This window comes from Manduca sexta, chromosome 3, assembly GCF_014839805.1.
Source record: "Manduca sexta isolate Smith_Timp_Sample1 chromosome 3, JHU_Msex_v1.0, whole genome shotgun sequence".
Lineage (NCBI taxonomy): Eukaryota > Metazoa > Arthropoda > Insecta > Lepidoptera > Sphingidae > Manduca > Manduca sexta.
Genome location: NC_051117.1, coordinates 4386065 through 4407350, shown reverse-complemented (window position 1 = coordinate 4407350; position 21286 = coordinate 4386065). Strand labels below are relative to the sequence as shown.

General features: G+C 37.1%; 3 protein-coding genes across 3 annotated transcripts in view; 2 read left to right on the top strand and 1 right to left on the bottom strand.

Annotated features, from left to right (window-relative positions):
- Nucleotides 1–17482, top strand: part of LOC119189321 — a 155760-nt gene extending 138278 nt beyond the window's left edge. The window contains exons 2-3 of the mRNA XM_037438548.1: nt 16908–17030; nt 17469–17482. Of these exons, the coding sequence (XP_037294445.1) occupies nt 16908–17030; nt 17469–17482 (137 nt within the window). The remainder of the gene's footprint in view (nt 1–16907; nt 17031–17468) is intronic.
- Nucleotides 3630–6030, bottom strand: LOC115456024 (tubulin beta chain-like). Its single transcript, XM_030184868.1, has 2 exons — nt 5859–6030; nt 3630–4992 (listed from the first exon to the last, which is right to left on the bottom strand). The coding sequence occupies exons 1-2, from the start codon at nt 5913–5915 to the stop codon at nt 3706–3708; spliced, it is 1344 nt and encodes a 447-aa protein (XP_030040728.1). The 5' UTR covers nt 5916–6030; the 3' UTR covers nt 3630–3705.
- On the top strand, nt 7522–9333 carry LOC115456023 (tubulin beta chain). The gene is given in 3 exon segments (XM_030184867.2): nt 7522–7696; nt 7997–8332; nt 8334–9333. Coding segments are annotated over 3 exon segments (1344 nt in total). The 5' UTR covers nt 7522–7639; the 3' UTR covers nt 9285–9333.
- Nucleotides 17483–21286: the final 3804 nt, after the last annotated feature.

Sequence of the window (21286 nt, the reverse complement as noted above, 5' to 3'; positions counted from 1 at the left end):
TTTTTTTTAGGTATGCTATATCAAAATGACCCTGTATATTTAAATCTTTTGGTTGTAATATGTTGTACACCGACTACTGCACGTACCGGGAGGGCCAAGTTACAAGGCTCCATCAATCTAAATTAAGGAGTTACGTAGTTCCCATCTGTCTTAAACCTGTCGTAAGATCAGAGTTATGATTTCTGAACAAATTTTCTGTTTTTATTTTATTTAAGAAAAAAACAGAACTAATTTATAACATTTGAATAAAATTTTGCTAGTGGATATATTTTATATCCAACCGGATAGAAACCACCGTCCATTAGGCGTTAAAACTCCTTGTGGCCCACGTACGTGTGTCGCTTTCAAGGATCAGCCTATGTATATCCGGTTCCAACAGGCCGGCATAGCTGCCGACTTTTGAGAGATAATTGTCTCTCGTTAGTTGGCATTCTATTGGACCCCACTCCACTTACCATCAGGTGCAGTGGCGCACTTTGCCGTGCTCGTATAAAAAATACAATATTTTACATCAGCCAAACAGTGTTCAAAGTTAAAACAGTGTCAGATTTATAAGATTAATTTAAATAGAATTACATAATAGGCATTACCAGAAAATATGCAATAGATTTGTTAACACAAAATAATAACGTTAATGCTGCAATTTTGATCTTTAATGTTTATACATTTAATAATAAATTAACAATGCGTATACGACACAGAAACTTATAATTCATACACGAATATTAGGCACTGACATAAAACAATTTTGATGATTTTATCGCTGTTTTTTTTTTATTATATCTCTCGACTTTTCAAAAATTATAGCCTTCATGGTCACGAAGAGACTGGGGTGTTGGTCGTCCGAAAAGACAAAGTTACAATAACATATAGCTCGTAAAATAACCGACGTGAAACACCGACGCTCTACACAGTCCGAAAAATAGTTTTATTTCCATTACATTAAGTAATATATTACAGCCTTTCTACTCAAGTTCGACATTCTGCCCCCTATAAACATATAAAACAAGTATTTTTTTTCGTTTAATCTCTTTAATATAATTACTCAGTAAAAATAATCTTTTGCTGCTACCCTATCCCTGAGAAGCCACAGGGTTGTATTGCGCGAACACAGTCACATTTCATAACAAATTTCATAACCTAGTGTAACTTCATTACGCGGCGACACAAATATTTATAAATTTACCACGAAAATATCGACGAAAACCAATATAATTCCGAGCCGAAGTTATTTATCAAAATGCACTCAAATTAAACTCTTTGTGGACACATAGGTGTGATTGTGTGAGCGTGGGCTTATCTGATCAATTCCACTAATGTGTTCCACAAAAGCGTGCTAGTGGCGACGGGTTTTTCAGGAAATTGTGCTTGGTTGTTTGGTGAAAGGGTAGGCAGTAAGGTTAATGCTTGTTGCAGGACTGTTATAATGAGGATATAGTAGGAATAGGCAATATGTGTGTTTTGAGCTAGGCTGCTGGACCGATTTTCATGTTTAATTAATAGTTCGAAGATTAAATGACATTCAATGTTGAGAAAGAAAAAGTATCATTCCGCCATATTTAAAAATTTTATTAAAAAAAATATACCCGACCATCAACAAAACACTCATTATAAAAAAAATGTGGTATTATAAACAAAAACATCATTTAACATCACAGGACGAAGAGTTGCCAACGTTTCTATTCTCTATATTCAGTGTTTAACCCACCATGAAAAAAGATGGGCGCTAAGGTTTTAAGTGAGTTTCTGTTTCTATATCTGTAATTTTGATGACCAATTTTGATGCATTTATTTAGGTGTGAATCCGTTTGTCTATATATCAGTATGTCTGTCTGTAGCTCTCAAACAAATGGATCCATTTTAATGAGGCTTTTTCTATTCGTTCGCTTTAACCACGTGACTTCTCGCTATGATATGTCATTGCGATACGTTTTATTATCTATTAGCATTAATTGGACTCATCTGGAAATCCAGGGAAGGCCTATGTTCAGCAGTGGATTTTATGTGGCTGATGAAGATGATGATTATAGGAAGGAAACCTTGTCTATATTGCTTGCCTACATTGCCAAAACGACGATGATCTAGTTGATTGTGGGACAGACTGTCATGACATAAAATAATGTGTATATTATTTGTGAATTATCGCTTGCTTTAATGGTGTAAATATCGTGAGGAAACCTGCATACCTTAGCAGTTGTCTAGGAATTTTCAGGGTGTGTGAAGTCTACCAATCCGCAATAGGCCAGCGTGATGGAATAAGACCTTAACCCTATCAGAAGTAGAAGAGTGCCATACCCAACAGCAAGACAGCATATAATACAAGGTTGATATTAATATAACCTCACCTATACCCCAGATAACGCCAAACAATTTAATACACAATATTATTTCAGTAAATCAAAGTATTTCCATTTTTATTTGAATTTAATTTCTGTTATGGACATTGGATTTTCCCGATAACGTTCTAATGCGTATATAGCGTGGCGTGCCTTCGGAATTATCACAGAGTTAACCGGTTAGTTTGTTTGTTCAACAGGACATTATTTATAGATGTAGTGTTTCATTAGCGCTACTCTGAATATTTAGTTTGTTGCAGTTTACGCGCAGCTATCTCTTCTTAGAATAAAAGATCCGAGAAGGAAACGTGGCTTACAAAACAAAGGATATCTAGAATCAGTTCTTTAGTATCCCTCGGAATCTAGGTTATTTGTACTCTAACTAGCAACACAGCTTCTTGGAATAAAAGATTTAATAAAGACGTCTCCAAAGGATTAAATGGAAGGTTTATTTCAGAATCGTACCTTTCAGTCTCCGCCACAAATTAATGATACCTTAGATGCTATTTGAAATCAGTTCAACGAATTCTGCGTTTACTTTATCTAACGTCTTCTGTATTTACTTATAATGTCTTCAGTTCACATTTCGATGGCCCCTAGTTAAACTATCGTATGTGGAAAACTAGCGATATTCACTTTTTAGCATTTGGTTATCATTACTGTTTACTACCAAACCCACTTAATTTAAAAGTTATTAAACGTTGAAAAAAAATAATTAAAAATCATTTTCTACCTTCTTTTTAATGGATTTGGTAGTAAACAGTACATAGGAATATTGCTATTTTTTCATATACCATAGTTTACTTAGAAGCCATCGATTTATTAACCCACTTCAGCTTACATATTTGAAGTCACCCACTCGGAACAGAATGATTAATAGACCACTGCATATTCAGAGCACAATATGAATGCTGAACGCGAGCACGCAATGATGGAACAATGCCCGCGGTCCGCGAACACAGCACCGGGAATCTGGCGCTAACGCCGAATTTTATTGAAAAAGAAACATTTTTATTCAAAACTGCCCGGACTGTTGCCTAGTAAACCAACAATAACAGTTGATATGAATGAAATTAGGTTGTGCTTAAATCCATTAGTTGCTTTTTCTACTTCCTATTTTGTTTAATGAAGACTACAGACTACATACAACATAACCTCCAATAAAATAATAATACGTGAAGAACCCATTAAGCAGCATATTATAAATTCATTCGATCACACAAACTAACCATTTTGTAGTTCATAATAATTATCTGTGGGTAATGTTATTGACGTCAAATGAAATCAAGGGAATCGTGGTAATAATGTATAATGTATATTGTATATAATAAATCTATAAAAATAAAACAATAAAACTTATCAAAAACATCTAGTCTCCCTCGTCGCCTCCTTCCTCTTCTTCATCGAACTCGCCCTCCTCCTCGGCCGTGGCGTCCTGGTACTGCTGGTACTCAGACACCAGGTCGTTCATGTTGCTCTCGGCCTCCGTGAACTCCATCTCATCCATGCCTTCGCCCGTGTACCAGTGTAGGAACGCCTTGCGCCGGAACATCGCTGTGAACTGCTCCGAGATGCGTTTGAACAGCTCCTGGATCGCTGTAGAATTGCCGATGAACGTGGCGGACATCTTCAGCCCCCGCGGCGGGATGTCGCACACGGCGGTCTTCACATTGTTAGGGATCCACTCCACGAAGTACGACGAGTTCTTGTTTTGTATGTTCATCATCTGCTCATCCACCTCTTTCATGGACATGCGACCGCGGAACACCGCCGCAACCGTCAGGTATCGGCCATGCCGAGGGTCGCACGCTGCCATCATGTTCTTTGCGTCAAACATTTGCTGCGTTAGTTCGGGCACCGTCAGCGCCCGGTATTGCTGGCTGCCACGTGATGTCAGTGGCGCGAACCCGGGGATGAAGAAGTGCAAGCGAGGAAACGGTACCATGTTCACCGCCAGCTTGCGCAAGTCGGCGTTCAGTTGCCCGGGGAATCGCAGACACGTGGTGATACCCGACATCGTCGCGGACACCAGGTGGTTCAGATCGCCGTAGGTCGGCGTGGTCAGCTTCAGAGTGCGGAAACAAATGTCATATAAAGCCTCATTGTCGATGCAGTACGTTTCGTCGGTGTTTTCCACCAACTGATGCACCGAGAGCGTTGCATTGTACGGTTCTACTACAGTATCAGATACTTTGGGTGATGGCACAACGCTAAACGTGTTCATGATACGGTCTGGATACTCTTCCCGTATTTTGGAGATAAGTAATGTCCCTAACCCCGCCCCAGTGCCTCCACCTAAAGAATGTGTCATCTGAAATCCCTGAAGACAGTCGCAGCCCTCCCCTTCTTTTCTGACTACATCAAGAATTGAGTCCACCAGCTCAGCTCCTTCCGTGTAATGTCCCTTGGCCCAATTGTTGCCGGCTCCAGACTGTCCGAACACGAAGTTGTCAGGTCGGAAGATCTGTCCGAAAGGTCCCGAGCGCACTGAGTCCATGGTGCCGGGCTCGAGGTCCACGAGAACCGCTCGCGGTACATACTTGCCGCCGGAGGCCTCGTTATAGTAAACATTAACGCGTTCTAGCTGAAGATCTGAGTCTCCATGATACGTGCCTGTGGGATCAATGCCGTGCTCGTCTGATATCACCTCCCAGAACTGAAAAATTAATGAAGGTTTAATAAGAATTGGTTAAAATAACTTATGAATTAGTAAATAATTATTATAAACAATTGACAAAACTAATTCCTAACTTTGCTTTCGGGCTGTGAAATGATAATGTTTTATCTTAATTCTAACTTATATTATAAATATGAAAATCCGTGAACATGTTTGGATGTTTGTTCGATGTAAATCCAAAAACAGCTCAACAGATCTGAATGAAATTTAGTACACAGATAGACCATATCCTTAATTAACGCATACGCTACTTTTTATCCCAGTAATTTGCTTCCGTGGGTATTAATAGGATTCTTTAAATAGCCGACGCTAGGGTTATATAGGCGTCACTATGAATCGCTACAATGTTTTACAGGCTTTTGTAATAGCAGAGGCTATGCACGCGGGCGAAGCCGCAAGCAACACGTAGTAATGGTCAAAATATTACTGTCTTTGCACTTTGTAAACGACATTAGGGAGTCCAAAAAGTTGCAGTTAAAAAAAAAAATCACAAATCCCTTTTGTGCAGTGTTACAAAAAGGCTACGCTCAGTGATCTAAATTCGACCCATGCACTGGTATACTTACTTGGTCCTTCGTATGATAGACAATCCTGCTTGACAGCAATGTTTTTAAGTGCTAGTATCGTCTGGCAATACTGTACAAGGACTATAGAGGTTTTGTTTGAAGGACATGGTTGGGATCAATACGAGGTAAGCATGTACTCTGGAAATGACCAGTGCAGTTCAGCCTCTTACAAGGCTTTGTGTTTAACTTCGAGTTGATGTTTTAATTTTTCTAGGGCAGTAAGGACGATTAAAACTGGGCAAGTTACTCATTCGTAATTTTGTGGTAAAAACAAAATACCTTAGCTCCAATCTGATTTCCACACTGTCCGCCTTGTATGTGAACGATTTCCCTCATAATGACTTCACTTTAAATACAGCTTCATAAACAAAAGCCGCGGCTTTAAAATTTGTAAAGAGTAAAAAATATAAAAAAATGTTCGTTGACGATGTACTGGAGGAGCAGACCAGGGCCAATGAACCAGGGCAGACTTCAAATAAATGTCAAATGTATATCGTACATATTTAATTCCAAATATAAAATAAAATTATAGCGGCCAGTTGCATTTCCATTTGAAACTGTTTTATTAACATTTTTTAATTTAGTTTTGTGCGGCGACTTCCTATATGTAGTTATCTAGCTATAGAATATTGTAAATTATATTTCTTTTGACTTATTTTATCGCTATGTAGAAAATTCTAAATTTTATTTCTTTTGCCTTAATATTTTAATTAGTATCAAGAATAAATCTATATTCTATACTAATATTATAAAGCTGAACAATTTGTTTATTTGATTTGCTAATCTCAAGGACTACTTAATCGATTTTGATATTTTTTTTTCACTAATAGGAAGCTACATTACTCCTGAGTACTATAGGCTACTTTTTATCCTGGAAAAACATTTTTACGTGGACGAAGCCGCAGGCAAGACTTAGTATTATAATAATAATAATAACCTTACAATATATTTTACGTCAAAATATAAATTTAACCGCATGCAGAAACCAGTTAGTAGTGTTCAAACAAAGCATTTCTCTCATACATTGCATATAAAAGAGAATTAAACCATTTTGCAAAATGGACGTGTAACTTTATACACAAAACTGACATTGTCTATCCAGGTCATTAAGCCGTGCATATTAACAACAGTAATGCAGACGCGTTTCGAAATTATCACAATACGAACTGTTTTTGATTCGAATATTTGCGAAAAGTTATAATTAGTTCGTGTAATATTAAAAACAGAGTATTACTCGCGGCTTCGCCCGCATAAAAAGCACACACACATCACGCATTTATCCTCGAAGGGGTATGCAGAGGCGTAACTAGGTCACCGACTTTTCGCCAAGTGTATTCCGTCCCATGTTGTGATAGGGGATGAGCCTATCGCCATATCGAGCACCAATTCTAGATTACGGGCTGTGCTGAGCAAAAAAACTTAAATATTACTTTGCCCGACCCAGGATTCGAACCCAGAATCTCAGAGAAAAAGAAAAACCTCAGAGAAAGAGCGTGAAAAGCCTCTTACACTAAATAAGTTTCTAAAATACTTTATAACGCCAAAGCATGCTGCCCCCCCCCCCCCCCCAGGCGTTCTAAAACTCGAATGAAATCAACAATTCTATTCCTAATATTCCGTACGCTCAATTTCGCTCTGCTCTGTGTTATTGTTAAAGCGCGAGAAGGGAAGCGGAGGAAGCACATGTGCTCTTGACTTTACCTATAATTCATAATTTTCTCATTCTCCATACCAACTTGCACCTCCCCCACCCTCTCCCCCTGGGCCATCACCTGGCGACGCTCTTGCACTTGGACCATAATATTGTATCTAATCAAATATCCCTAAATGCTCAAAATGTATAAACATAAATAAAAATTTTTAACGGAATATTAACTTTAAAAAGTCTGTATACCACCAAAATATATTCCTGGCCGGTTTTAAAAATCGAGGCCAACTTGAAATTCGATTTAAAAAATGTAATGAGGTTCGAATTGCTTTTTTTCTCATTGTTTTATTGGATTTCGTACGTAGAGTCGCGTCGCGGTCTTGCGAAGCATCTATCTTAAGTTTAATCCGAAATGAGGGAAATTGTACACATCCAAGCCGGCCAATGCGGCAACCAAATTGGAGCCAAGGTAAGAGACATAAAAATGTTTTTGCGCACTTTGATTATCATAGTTGCTCATTTTAGCTGTCAGTTTCTAACATTTGTTCGAAACAAAAAATCGACCCTTTCGAGATTTCGTAAATATAAATGACTAAAACCCATGTCAGTTAGGACTAATAAAGATTTATTTGTCTAACGATGTTTGACGGAATCCAAGGTCATTTCTATGTCAATGTATTCCACTATATATCATAATGGAGTTTATCAGAACTCTGAATCAATACCCACTTATTGCCATCCATAAAATGTCCATATGTCGTTATTACAGTTCTGGGAAGTGATATCTGACGAGCACGGAATCGACCCAACTGGCACGTACCACGGAGACTCTGACCTTCAGCTGGAGCGCATCAACGTGTACTACAACGAGGCCACCGGCGGCAAGTATGTGCCGCGCGCCATTCTCGTGGACCTCGAGCCCGGCACCATGGACTCAGTGCGCTCGGGACCCTTCGGACAGATCTTCCGACCTGATAACTTCGTGTTCGGACAGTCCGGAGCGGGTAACAACTGGGCCAAGGGGCATTACACGGAAGGGGCCGAGCTCGTCGATTCTGTCTTAGATGTAGTAAGAAAAGAGGCTGAGGGGTGCGACTGTCTTCAGGGGATTCCAGCTAACGCATTCCTTGGGTGGAGGCACGGGTGCGGGGCTAGGAACTTTACTTATTTCCAAAATTCGAGAGGAATACCCCGACCGTATTATGAACACATTCAGCATCGTGCCATCACCCAAAGTATCAGATACTGTAGTAGAACCATACAATGCAACGCTCTCGGTGCATCAGTTGGTGGAGAACACCGACGAGTCGTACTGCATCGATAATGAAGCGCTTTACGATATTTGCTTCCGCACTCTAAAGCTGACCACACCGACCTACGGCGACCTGAACCACCTGGTGTCCGCGACGATGTCGGGCGTCACCACGTGTCTCCGGTTCCCCGGGCAGCTGAACGCAGACTTGCGCAAGCTAGCGGTGAACATGGTACCGTTTCCTCGCTTGCACTTCTTCATCCCCGGATTCGCGCCACTGACATCGCGCGGCAGTCAGCAATACCGTGCGCTGACTGTGCCCGAGCTGACGCAGCAAATGTTTGATGCTAAGAACATGATGGCGGCATGTGACCCTCGGCACGGCCGGTACCTGACAGTGGCGGCGGTGTTTCGCGGCCGCATGTCCATGAAGGAGGTGGACGAGCAGATGATGAACATCCAAAACAAGAACTCGTCGTACTTCGTGGAGTGGATCCCCAACAACGTGAAGACCGCCGTGTGCGACATCCCGCCGCGGGGGCTGAAGATGTCCGCCACGTTCATCGGCAACTCTACGGCGATCCAGGAGCTGTTTAAGCGCATCTCGGAGCAGTTCACGGCGATGTTCCGGCGCAAGGCGTTCCTGCACTGGTACACGGGTGAGGGCATGGACGAGATGGAGTTCACGGAGGCCGAGAGCAACATGAATGACCTGGTGTCTGAGTACCAGCAGTACCAGGACGCCACGGCCGAAGAGGAGGGTGAATTCGATGAAGAAGAGGAAGGCGGTGACGAAGGAGATTAGACTATTATTGTTTTGTTAAGAATTTTCATTATACTTTCATTATATTTTATGAGTAGTTTTATTATTGCAATAATTTACTTATATGCAACTCATACCTGCAATAGTGTTATACATCAAATGCGAAATATATTTGTCATAAACACGTTTGCATTTGTATTTTCAATATATGATACTAAACTGCCCGCTTAATTCTATTACAAAATTTGTATTTGCAATACATATTATAAAGTTGAATACGCTTAACTAATACAAAACTATAAATCCAGTTAGTTTAATTTCAATGTTATTAAATGTATGAAATCATTACCATAACAAGTTTGTTACACAAACACTACCAAATTCCAAAGTCCTATGTTGATAGTGAGCAGATAAACTCAAATATCACTCCTTATACCCGGATTTGAACAGGGGGTCTCACAGCAGTGGTCGTACTGCGCACGAATAGAACTAAACCACCAATGCAGTCTTAAAATTACTGAAATTGTTCACAAACTATTAGTTTTCTAATTCGAAATCAATGCTGACGAAAAATGCAGGAATATTCCAAGTTCCAATTCTCATCCTCTCTAACATTGATCCTTACCGATATTCTTCTCCGGTCATTTAAACCAAAGATCATAATTCATAATTACCTTCTACGAAAATCGTTTCTTTAAAACACTTCAGATTTATTGCCAACAGAGCCTTATCATGATATTGCAAGCACAACCATCCCAATTTCCTCTACACCACAAACTACTACGTAACTTCCACGTGTACAACCTAAAATTCACATTTTATTCCCCAAATCCAAAATTGCTATTCTCGTCCCTGTAACCTATATCAAGCTCATCTATTTCAACTGCACCACCAGAATATTAAGCATAATCTACATCGGACTACAAATGTCATACATTTAAATTATTCAACGGCCGTCTCAGGACTGGTACAAATAAAGCCACTTATTTTGAGCTTGCCTCGGCGGCTCTAATACGAGTGGATCGTGACAACTCTACAGGGCTTAATATTTTTGGGAGCCAGCGTATTTTTGGGCTAATTCTATTGTTGAAAGATCGTGAATAAACAAAGGCTGGGTAAGCAGATGTTCACGTAAAAAAATGTAAAAGGTACCAAATAAACTTACACACACAACATCACGCATTTATCCCCGAAGGGGTATGCAGAGGCGCATCCAGGGCACCCACTTTTCGCCAAGTGTGTTCCGTCCCATGATTTGATAGGGGGCGAGCCTATCGCCATATCGGGCACAAATTCCAGACTCCGGGCTGATACTGAACAGAAAAACCTAAAAGGCAGTCAAAATAAACTTCTTTGTATAGTATTTCTAGATGTGCTAGCTAATGACTAGCCCTTTTGGTTTATTTACTTCATACATCATGCCTCTATCACTACGAAAACAATGATCTCAATTATTTCTATCTTCACATTGATCGCGAACAAAAGTAACGAATAAAGAATGATGCTTACACATACTATTTTGATTGGTTTCCTCTCGCAATAAATCGGAAAAAGGTAATAATAATATAACACTATCAGCCCTGTATTGTATACTGTCCCACTGCTGGGCATAGGCATCCTCTACTACTGAAAGGGATTAGGCCTTAGTCCACCATCCTAGCGCGGGCAGACTTCACATTTACTCAAAATTTTAACAAAAAAAATACTCGTAACATAAGAACGGATTGTCTTAATTATAAAGACATGTTTATACAAAATGCGGAATTTCACTGTATCTATTCATCTTAAAACCTGATTTTTAAGATTTTCCTCTCTTTTTGCCGACGTAAGAAATCGCGATCGTATGAATTCAAAGATATCAAAAGGAATCCTTTTTTCAACCATTGATACTTTAAATATTCTGGTAAATAATTAAAAATAATAAAAAGAATATATACAAAGGGAAGTCCCTGAAACCACCATTCAAAATTACTTTCACATTAGGCTATTCAGATTCAGAATTCAAAATCTCAGAGGGCACCCTTGAACTAGTTCGCTTTTATTCGTACCAGATTGCCTTAAGCTCACCTTGGTGCCTTTTCATCAGCCTTTTGAGACTGTTTAAAACCTCATTCATTGTCAAGGTCCCCATGCTTTCAATGTAAGTGCAACTTTTATTGATGAAAAACAGCGTAGTTCCTAATAAAATGCAGGTTTTATGATAATATTGTAACTAGACAGCAATATTTGGGCTGTGAAATCTTGAGTATAAGGCCGATTGTTCCTCATGATCAGGTAAAATTAAGGCTACTGGACATAATAAGACTGAACATCTCATGTCTCAGGATGGCGAGCGCAGTGGAATTCCAAACAATGCTTTGTAATTCAAGGTGTTGGATGGTGTTTCTACTGTATATGGGCTGTCGTATCGCTTACCATCAGGCGAAGCACAAGCTCGTCTCGTCATTCAAAGCAATTAAAAAAGGCTCTTATCACACTAGCTAATTCACAGCAAGGCGACTCGTTTAAACGAATAAGAACTTTAAATTTACTTTAGCACAGATAAACCATCGCGGGCGGTCATAAACTATAAAAATTAATAAGAAAAATAAACTCTGAATATTTAGTTTTTTTAATTCTGCAACAAATCCTTCAATGGACCGAAGCACAGAAGTTTAATTTAATATTGACTAAGTAGCAACATAACGCCCCATGGTTTCTAAAATGATCCCTTACTGAATGTAGAAATTTCTCCATTGATTTATTTCTTTTTTTATTATAAGTTCTCCAAAAAGATAACACAAGAATTCATTACCGGTTAAGATCAAAAATATGGTATAAAACAGTGTGCATCTTACATCTAAGAAGACAGCATGCATTACTTAAAAGATACATATTAAAGTATTTAACAAAAATTAAGTAGATATAGACAGTCGGCAAATAAATGACATGTTTAGGAATTATAAACTAGAGGTAATTAAAAAAAACATTCTAACTTATTTCAAGCGATAAATGACGTCACACTCCTAATATCTCAACGCTTTTCAGTAAGTTAAAAGCTCTCGTTTCTACGATTATTACTTTCCAAGTGTACTCCAACTTAGATGCTACTTATAACTTATTTCAAAGATTAGTATTTCTTTAGACGTTTTCAACTACTTCAAATGTAATAAAAGTCAATAATAATGTTATCAGAAACTTTTGATGAATATAAACATAAAAAAACTTTTATGTCTGAAATAATTTAATTTTGTTTTAATGCAAATGAACAAGAAGGTAAGCAAGTTATTTGTTGCATAGAAAAACAATGCTTTGATACTAAAATTTACAAAATATCATTCGTTTTTAGTAATGGCAATTAAACAAATTGGACAGCACATAGTAATAATTATTATTCCCACATATAAAAACCCGCAATACCAGAATGGTCATTAATGCATGACCTATTTTATTTGTCTGACATAGTTCATATGAACCATTTCGGGCATTCTTATTTGGCTATTACAGGCCGAGATTACGTTCAAAAAACAACAGCCGCATGCTTTCTTGTTTTTACATTGACTATCAATATATCAAATTAATTTGGACAATGATCCCTTCCTAACCGAATTTCGGCCACGGCGGCGAATCTCTACGGATATCAGTAAAATACGCAGGAGATATTATAATACACAGGTACGCTTTGTTCCTCTACTCAAACAGTTTGGTGAGACGGCAATCCGACATGACCGGAGATCAGACGCAGGACCAACGACTTTACATGAAGAACAAAACCATTTTAACCATTTATTTCTATACACACACATAAATACAACAAAAAAAAAGTATAAAAGAAAAAAAACACACACACAGTTAACAATACCAGGCATACAACGGATTCCTTGCATGATGTCAAAACAAGTTTTATTAGTGTTTACAGTCTTTCAATTAACACACAATAGCATATGTTTCAAAATGGAATCATACGCCTATCTTAAATTAAATACCTACTGATTAATTATTTATTACACTTTATTGTATATTACAATTGGCGGTCTTCTCGCATTCCGCGATTTCAAGACAACCTGAGAATGGAATGGACAAGATTTATTAAATCTTAATAAAATATACAGATAATTTCAAGCAAAGCAACAGGCAAAAGTATCACATAACTTGAATCGTTTATTGGCTTTTTCCATACTTTTGTAACAATTTTGACAGTTAGACAGTTTTCGGCTCTTGCCGCTTTTATATTTAATTTGGCATAATGCTTTTAAGATGCCTTTGTAAACCAATGCATTATTTTAATGTAACTGACATTAATTGGACATAATATGATAATAAAAAAGCACTATATTTCTAAACCTACGCTATTATTATTATTATATACTTGTCTACAACTAAAAGGCTAAAACCAGTAAAACACAAAACGCCTTTAGGGAGTAGGAAGAAGCGCAACTGGTGCTCCAACTTTCCGAAATTTCCAGATCAATAACTTCACCTAAAAATCTTTGTATCGACATTCTATATTTTACATTCTTACTATATCTAGTTCATGGCCATTAGCCTCATGAACATTACCGAACATAGGTATCCCCTAAATATAACCTTCTCTTTATCCTATTCACATAAACATTCCGGTAAACTTGTGTTTATTTCGCAGTTTTGCCAAGCACGCGACGATACATGTAAAATGCTATAAAAAAGAGTGGCTAATAACCTTTGCCACTTGGTCCGTAATACAGAAGGTTTTACGACAAGACATTCTTTGTTTTATTATTTGAACTGCAAATGCTGTCTGCTAGGGACATATGTGGACACAAACTCTCGCCTTTTATCATAAAAAGGGTAGCCAGAAGCGCAACAACTGCACCCACTTTCCGCTGTGTGTATTTCGTCCCTTGATGTGATAGCTGGTGAGCCTATTACCATATCAGGCACAAATTCTAGACTCCGGGCCGATACTGAGTAAAAAAACAAATATCACTTTGCCTGACCCGTGCATCGAATCCATGACCTCAGTCAGCACTGCTTTCATACCGTAATACAACTAAGCCACCGCGGCAGTTTCTGGAACTAGAAATTGAAATATCACATGCAATTAATGTATATTTCATATAAAAGATTAAGTTCACAGCCAGTTTGGATTGGATTGTATTGTACATAACAATAATAATAATAAATTAACTTTATTGCAACAAAAGGAACACAGAAATAATAACGTTAAGTAGTACATAAACAATAATTGGATACAAACATAAAAAAATAAGTAACATAACATAACTAAGACATCTCAGGACAATACAAACACTAAAATAAGGAAATACCACACACCTAATACAACGAAATTCCTTATCTGCACATTGGCGACGCTCCAGTACATTTCATTAAAAGTATAAATTTCCAGACAACACCTAAAATAAGCATTAAATTTGGCCCACGTACTGCGGTGCAGCGAAACTCGAGTCCAAAGGTCACTGCGGTGGAACATGGCGGCGACGTACCAACCACAGAAGGGATATTAAAACATTAACATGTATTCCAAACGTGGTTATTTTTATAATTCAAATATTTATTATCAAACGTTATGCAACACTGCTTTGACAATGCGCCCGTTGTGCTTTCATATTTCGCGTGAATATTTTATATGCTGCGCTTTTGAACATATGGATCTTGTTTTGGAAATGGCTATTCTATTTGTAGGACAACAATTTCAAACTTGTAATTTTTTCTAAAACCCGTGGCTAGATTGATACCGGTATAAAGATATTTTTCCGCATAATTAATAATTGTAGTATGGCGAGTTTACGGAAATTAGGTGATGGATGAGGGCAAGGTTTCACTATTTGATAAATCAATGTACATCTAGAAGTAAATCTGGACAATTCTGGAAATCGTAATATGACTAATCCAAAACCAAATAGGAAATATTTGAGTTAAAAAAAATATTATTATATAATGTCCATTTTATGAAATATGTATCAAACATACTTCCAATATTCCCGTTTACTAGAATCTGGAGTATTACAGCATCGAATTCTACAGAACCGTGTAATAGCAATACTCATGTTTAAACTCCAATTATCGTAGAAACATCCCCTTTCAACAAACTTCAATTAAGTTAAAACGTAGATGCATCGCATTCACGATTCAAATTCCAAAATCAAAGACCGCAATTTCAAGAGATTTGAAGCCAACATTAAAAGGCCAATAATAAAGCCAATTACATAAACGCATTCGGCTTTCAACTGCGCCGGATCAATACTGTCGGTCTTGCAGTTATTTCGAGTCGGAGATATATTTCCATCTAGGCCAGATTGTATCAATTACGTTATTTATCCAGTTCAAGTCGACTTTTATTTGATAGACGGTGTGCCGTTGGATACGGAATTTCGAGTTTTCAGTTAGATTCATGTTTGTGATGGTATGAGCAAGCTTTTTTTTTAATGAAGATACGTAATCTATACTATTATATAAAGCTGAAGTGTTTGTTTGAAGGCGCTTATCTCAGAAACTACTGGGACGAATTGAAAAATTATTTTAGTGTTGGATAACCCATTTGTCGAGGAAGATTATAAGCTATAATATAATATACTATAATTGAATCGGTCATTTCAAAAATCTCATAAGTCACAGAATTATAATTTTTCAGAAATCAATAAAAACTGTTTCATACACAAACAAATGAGTTTTAAAGGGCTTTTTAATGTTTAGTTTAGTATTTGAGTGATAAGAAATTAAAATAGCGTATAATCTTTACAGTTTATTAATAGAAATAATGAAAAACATCTGGAAAACAGTTCTTGACTTATGTTGTTTTAGCAAGGAATATGTTTAGTGACATATAATTTAAGCAAAACAATCGCAGTAATCATATTTTTTATTGCTTATAATTAAGAATTGCACTTCAAAATAATCTTATTAACATTTTAGATACATTAACTTGTTATTTTTAATATTTTTATGGTACATAGTCATATTCTCCATCATTCTCATCTGGATTATTTTCAATAATTGCAGTTGGCCAGCTAAAAATGTTGTTATAAAATGGCATATGCTCTTCCAGAATGCTATTTTCAACTTGTTTTAAATCATCTATTTTTTTTTTTTATTGATGGGCACTTTCAAATCATAGGCTTTAGTTGATGGAAGTGAAATAGAAGTTGTTAAGAGACCTTTGAGGAAGCATTTTCTGCAAAAAAACGCATGTTGGAAAAAATGTGACTTAAGTGGTTTTTGAAATGACCGATTCAATTATAAATTTACTATAATTTCGATTATACATGTAAGGCGCTTATTTAAGTTATCTATAGGTGGAGGCTTATTGTCAGCAATTTGTTAGAATATATTGTTATATAATTGTAAATTAGTCTGTAAGCCTTCCTAAAATGAAATAAATAAATAAATATAATGTTAGATAAGTTTGATGAAACTAGAATGATCATCATTATCCATAGAATACCTGGTGCTTTTAAAAAGAAAGACACTACCACCATAGCATGGGTGAAGCCTATTGATAACCTAAACTCCAGGTAGGTGGAGTGGCGATCGGCGAAAAGTCGCTCGCAAGAACTGGATGCGACAGGCCGAAGGCAGGGTAAAACGGTGCATATTGGGGGAGGCCTATGTCCAGCAGTGATATATTTTATAAAGATATAGCCTAAAGGCTAGATGATGATGAACCTAAAATCAATGTTTTGTCGACAGGGCCCGGGATAAAGGGGACTATGGCGATACTGAACTGCTTGCTGGCGCGGCAGCTGTGCTTCGAAGACGCCTCCTGCTCCGCCATCCTGGAGATTATCCCGCGCGTCTGCGGCTCTGAACTTGGTGAGTTTATTGAATTTAACAACGATGGTGTAGCATCTCTTGAATCGTTTTAAAGAATGTTTTTTTAGAACAATCATTTTGAAACTTTAATGAATCTAATAATTAATTTAGTTTTTTGTCGGTTCCAGCTTTGGAAGTGGCTAGAGTTTTTATAAAAAAATATTTCTGACATAGTGAAAAGAGAGTCAACACCCGTGAAAGAATCTTATAATGGAATACGATGTTTGATATTGTACGTATGGAACAACATGGTTGTGAAATTAAGACCAAGCTCCTGAAATAAAGATTTTAAAAAATTAATCTAAAAGTTTAAACATATTGAAATCTGGAAATGGTATTTAAATAAAATGTTTGTAGAAGAATAAGTTTAGATCACGGCATTATATCGAGATACGAATATATTACACGAAGATCGTCTCTTATTATTTTTCTCCAAAGGACGCAACGTGTAAAGTTTTTGTATCTCGGCACGGCACTCATATTTCGTAAACAAAGCCCGGTCTTTGATAACCTATTCCGTACACTGACGAGAAACCACTCTTCATAAAATTATAAACTACTTTCCTACGTTTGCACGCGCTCTACTTGTTTACTTTCGTAGAAAAAACTTCGTTCCCTTTTAAAATGATTAAAATAGTTCGGCAATTTCTACGTGAACCACACAAAGTATGATGCCCGTTGGCGCTCAGGGTTCTTTTAAAATTTGCTATTGTGAGCAAACTTTTGTCCCCTATTAAAAGTTCTTTACAATACGACTTGTGAGGAAAACGCCACGTTTCTTTTGTTAAAGGGATGGTATTATGCATGAGGAGATATACTTTGGCGTAACCGCGACATCCTCCCGCTGAGAACTGGCTGACGTTACACCGAAGCATGATTTTAGCAAATGAGATGATATTTTATAGTAAATATTTAAATTCAGAACGCTAAATATGATTAGTTGAAATAGGCTAGGCTCATATTTTTGACTGTCTGAAATATAAAATGTGGTTTTCGTTTTGAATAAACATATTGTAATTGGAATGTATACTAGATATCGTGAGTCAGTAGATTTAACTATGAAACAAGATTTTTTTTATTGTTGTGTTTGTCCGGAGAAGGTTCTTATGAAAGAAAAAAATCAAATAATTGCGCGGAAAATTAGAAAATTTAAGAAAACTTAACGACAGTATTAATTTTACATAACTATCAGTGGTTTGAAATAACTGTCAGCGATCGACGGAATGCGCGCGTGCATACATAGTTAAGACAGGACAACGTCCGTCGGGTCAGCTAGTATGTAATAAATACGTTACACTTCGGTGTGACAGACGGCCCGGTATTTTGACCTTTCACCGCAGTCACTCCGTGGGGGATGGAATAAAACATCACAAGCTTGTTGTGCCTAAGTAAAATGTCATCAAATAATCAGTGGTGTGACAAATGGGCACCTGGATGTCGGATGGCTTAATAACTAACGTCTGACGGCTTGTGGTCGGCTAGTTGGAGTGTATACTAATCAGAATATTTACTTACCGCGATCCATATTTATCTTAAGTGCGTTTGATTGTCTGGAATTGTGAGTTGGGTTGATGAGCCGTCTAAAAGTTAGTTGAGGTTTTATTGATAGTCACTACGTACTATAAAGTCCTTATACCTAGGAAGTGGGGATGTATTTTAGGGCTTATCTTTAAAAGAAATAATACTTGGACTCAACGTTACACCTAGGAAGTGGGGCCGGATTTTGGGTCTTATCGTAAAAGCCAAAATATTCACACATCCATACATGCAATCCTTATAAGGTATTTGGATACTCAAGTTAATTAGGGTCTTCACATACTCATACGTGATAAAAGAAACAGAACATCTGCAAAAAGTTACTTATTCTGTATAGTACTGAATTTCACCGCCGCAATTGTAAATAACATACGCATTTTTGCGTCGATGTTTAAGCCACCACATCTAACCTTGCCAACAATAAGTCAATTTCAAGATTTAAGTTTTGCTAGTGCAGCAGTGGTTAATTTCCGTCTCACCATGAGCAGACAGACATTCAAAGCTAAGTTTAGGGTATTCACGCACTACTATTTTTTTTTTATATGCAGCCAGTGTGAAAACATAAAATACAAAATATATCTTATAAGTAACTAGCGACCCGCCCCGGCTTCGCACGGGTGCAATGCTGACTATTTAATGGATTTTATTATTATACACATAAAACTTCCTCTTGAATCACTCTATCTATTAAAAAAAAAACGCATCAAAATCCGTTGCGTAGTTTTAAAGATTTAAGCACACATAGGGACAGAGAAAGCGACTTTGTTTTATGCTATTTAGTGATTCATAGGGCAAAATCGAGTAGAATCAGCTGTCTCTCAAACTAAGCAAAAGCTTGTATATTAAAAGATAGATTGATATTAAACTAATTCAGGTCAGTTCGCGTAGAATGAATCACTTATAATACAAATACTATTTATAAAAACAGTGTCGGATAAAATAAAATTATTACTTAGGATATAAATATGTATATATGTATGGATCTCTCCCTCTCTCTCTCTCTCTCTCTCTCTCTCTTTCTCTCATTAGTGGCAGTATTTAAATAACTATACACATGCGACTTACGACTCCCGCAACCTTTTAAAATTTGCCGAAGTTAGTTTTCCATGACTGTTTACACGTTACAAATCGCTTGCTTAATCTTCTGCAAGCTGTCTTGCTAATCTTAACCGGACTCAAAAGCCTCGGACAAACCTTTAGTCGCTCAAACCGCCATTAGCCTTTTCAACCGCAATACTTGATGGGTTTAATTGTTTTATTTCACAGAAAACCTCGCAGACCGCTATGCCTTTACACTTTTGTACTCGAGCACGTAGGACGTTGAAAAGGAAAATCAATTCGATCCGCGTATCCTTCCTTTTACGTCGACAGAGGCCCTAATTTTTGTCCGTATAAGTTGTGAACGCTTCGCGGGCTAAGGAACGATAGTACTAATCGATTTAGATCGATTTACTAATGCACAGGGCTTTCTACTGCCCCCGCAGGAAATTTCAAATATATCGAAAAACATTTTAAAATGTACAGGCTTACAACTATTATGGGCTTACTTACGAAAATTTGCGTGTCCCTAAAAAGAAGTGACAAAAAAGACCTGGTAATACGCAATCATTGAATATTATACAGCATTTTCTATTTTAAATGACTAAAAACTGATTGGACTGTCGTTAAGCAGACGGTCGGTCGTAAAATTAAGCCAATTTCTTTCAATTCCATGTTTCCAAAGCTAATTTAATTGTAAAACGATACGACTAGGGTCTCCGTTTTGAACTCCGGGTTAGGTGCATTGATATTGAGTATTATACTCAGTGTCAATCGAATTTGTGCCTTATCATTGGACAGAATACACGTGACGATAAATGTGTACTAATGCTCCTATGGGGACTTAATATGTATGAAATGCACACGACATATATTGTATAAATGTAGGTTCATTAAAATAATAAACAGTTTTCAGTCGAGACTCGTTGATTTTATTTCTCCACCATGCAAACACACATCAGCACACTTCTCTGTCTACTTCGGTGATAAAAAAGGATTGAATGGATATGAAATAACTTACTTGAGAAGGTATAGTGGCGTTGATGTGCACAAAAACATGTGTTCGATGCTAATAACGCAGATGCAAATGTAATTGAAAGCATTTAATCGCGTTTATGGCTAAATGAACTATGATCACGTTTCTTGATAATTTTGACGAATTAAATTCCAAAGACCAAGTTCATTAATAATAGAGTTGCATACATATATAACACTAGCTATTGCCTGCTCCGCCCATGTAAAAAAAATTATCAGTATAAATATTTTCCACAACAAAAAGTAGCACTCAAGAGTAATGTAGTTTTCCTATTAGTGAAAATATTCTAATTCTGTTAAGTAGTTCCTGAGATTGGTCCGTTCAAACAAACAAAGTCTACATCTTTTATATTTTATTATAAATGTGCCCGACGCCTCAGTATTGTTGAATGCTTCTCGTCTGATTTCTGATGCATATCTGCAGTCGTCTGAAATAGATAAAAGAAATATTAAAACTAACTGATTTCTTGTACCCAATTGGCTAAATTCAATGTCTAAATTTTGGATATATTTTTCATAGACAAAAGTAAGTACATCAACAGTTTATGCTTTATAATATCACTAAGCTAGAATATACACTTAAATATAGATCATAAAACCTTAGTAAGAAATCTTAGATAAAATCAATTTATTGAAGACTGACAAAT

Excerpts from the sequence above, each read along its gene's own strand:
- LOC115456024 (XM_030184868.1), bottom strand. The coding sequence starts at position 5,915 with ATGAGGGAAATCGTTCACATACAAGGCGGACAGTGTGGAAATCAGATT. Across the intron at positions 4,993-5,858 it reads GAAATCAGATTGGAGCTAAG|TTCTGGGAGGTGATATCAGA; the intron begins GTATTTTGTTTT and ends TTAATTTTTCAG.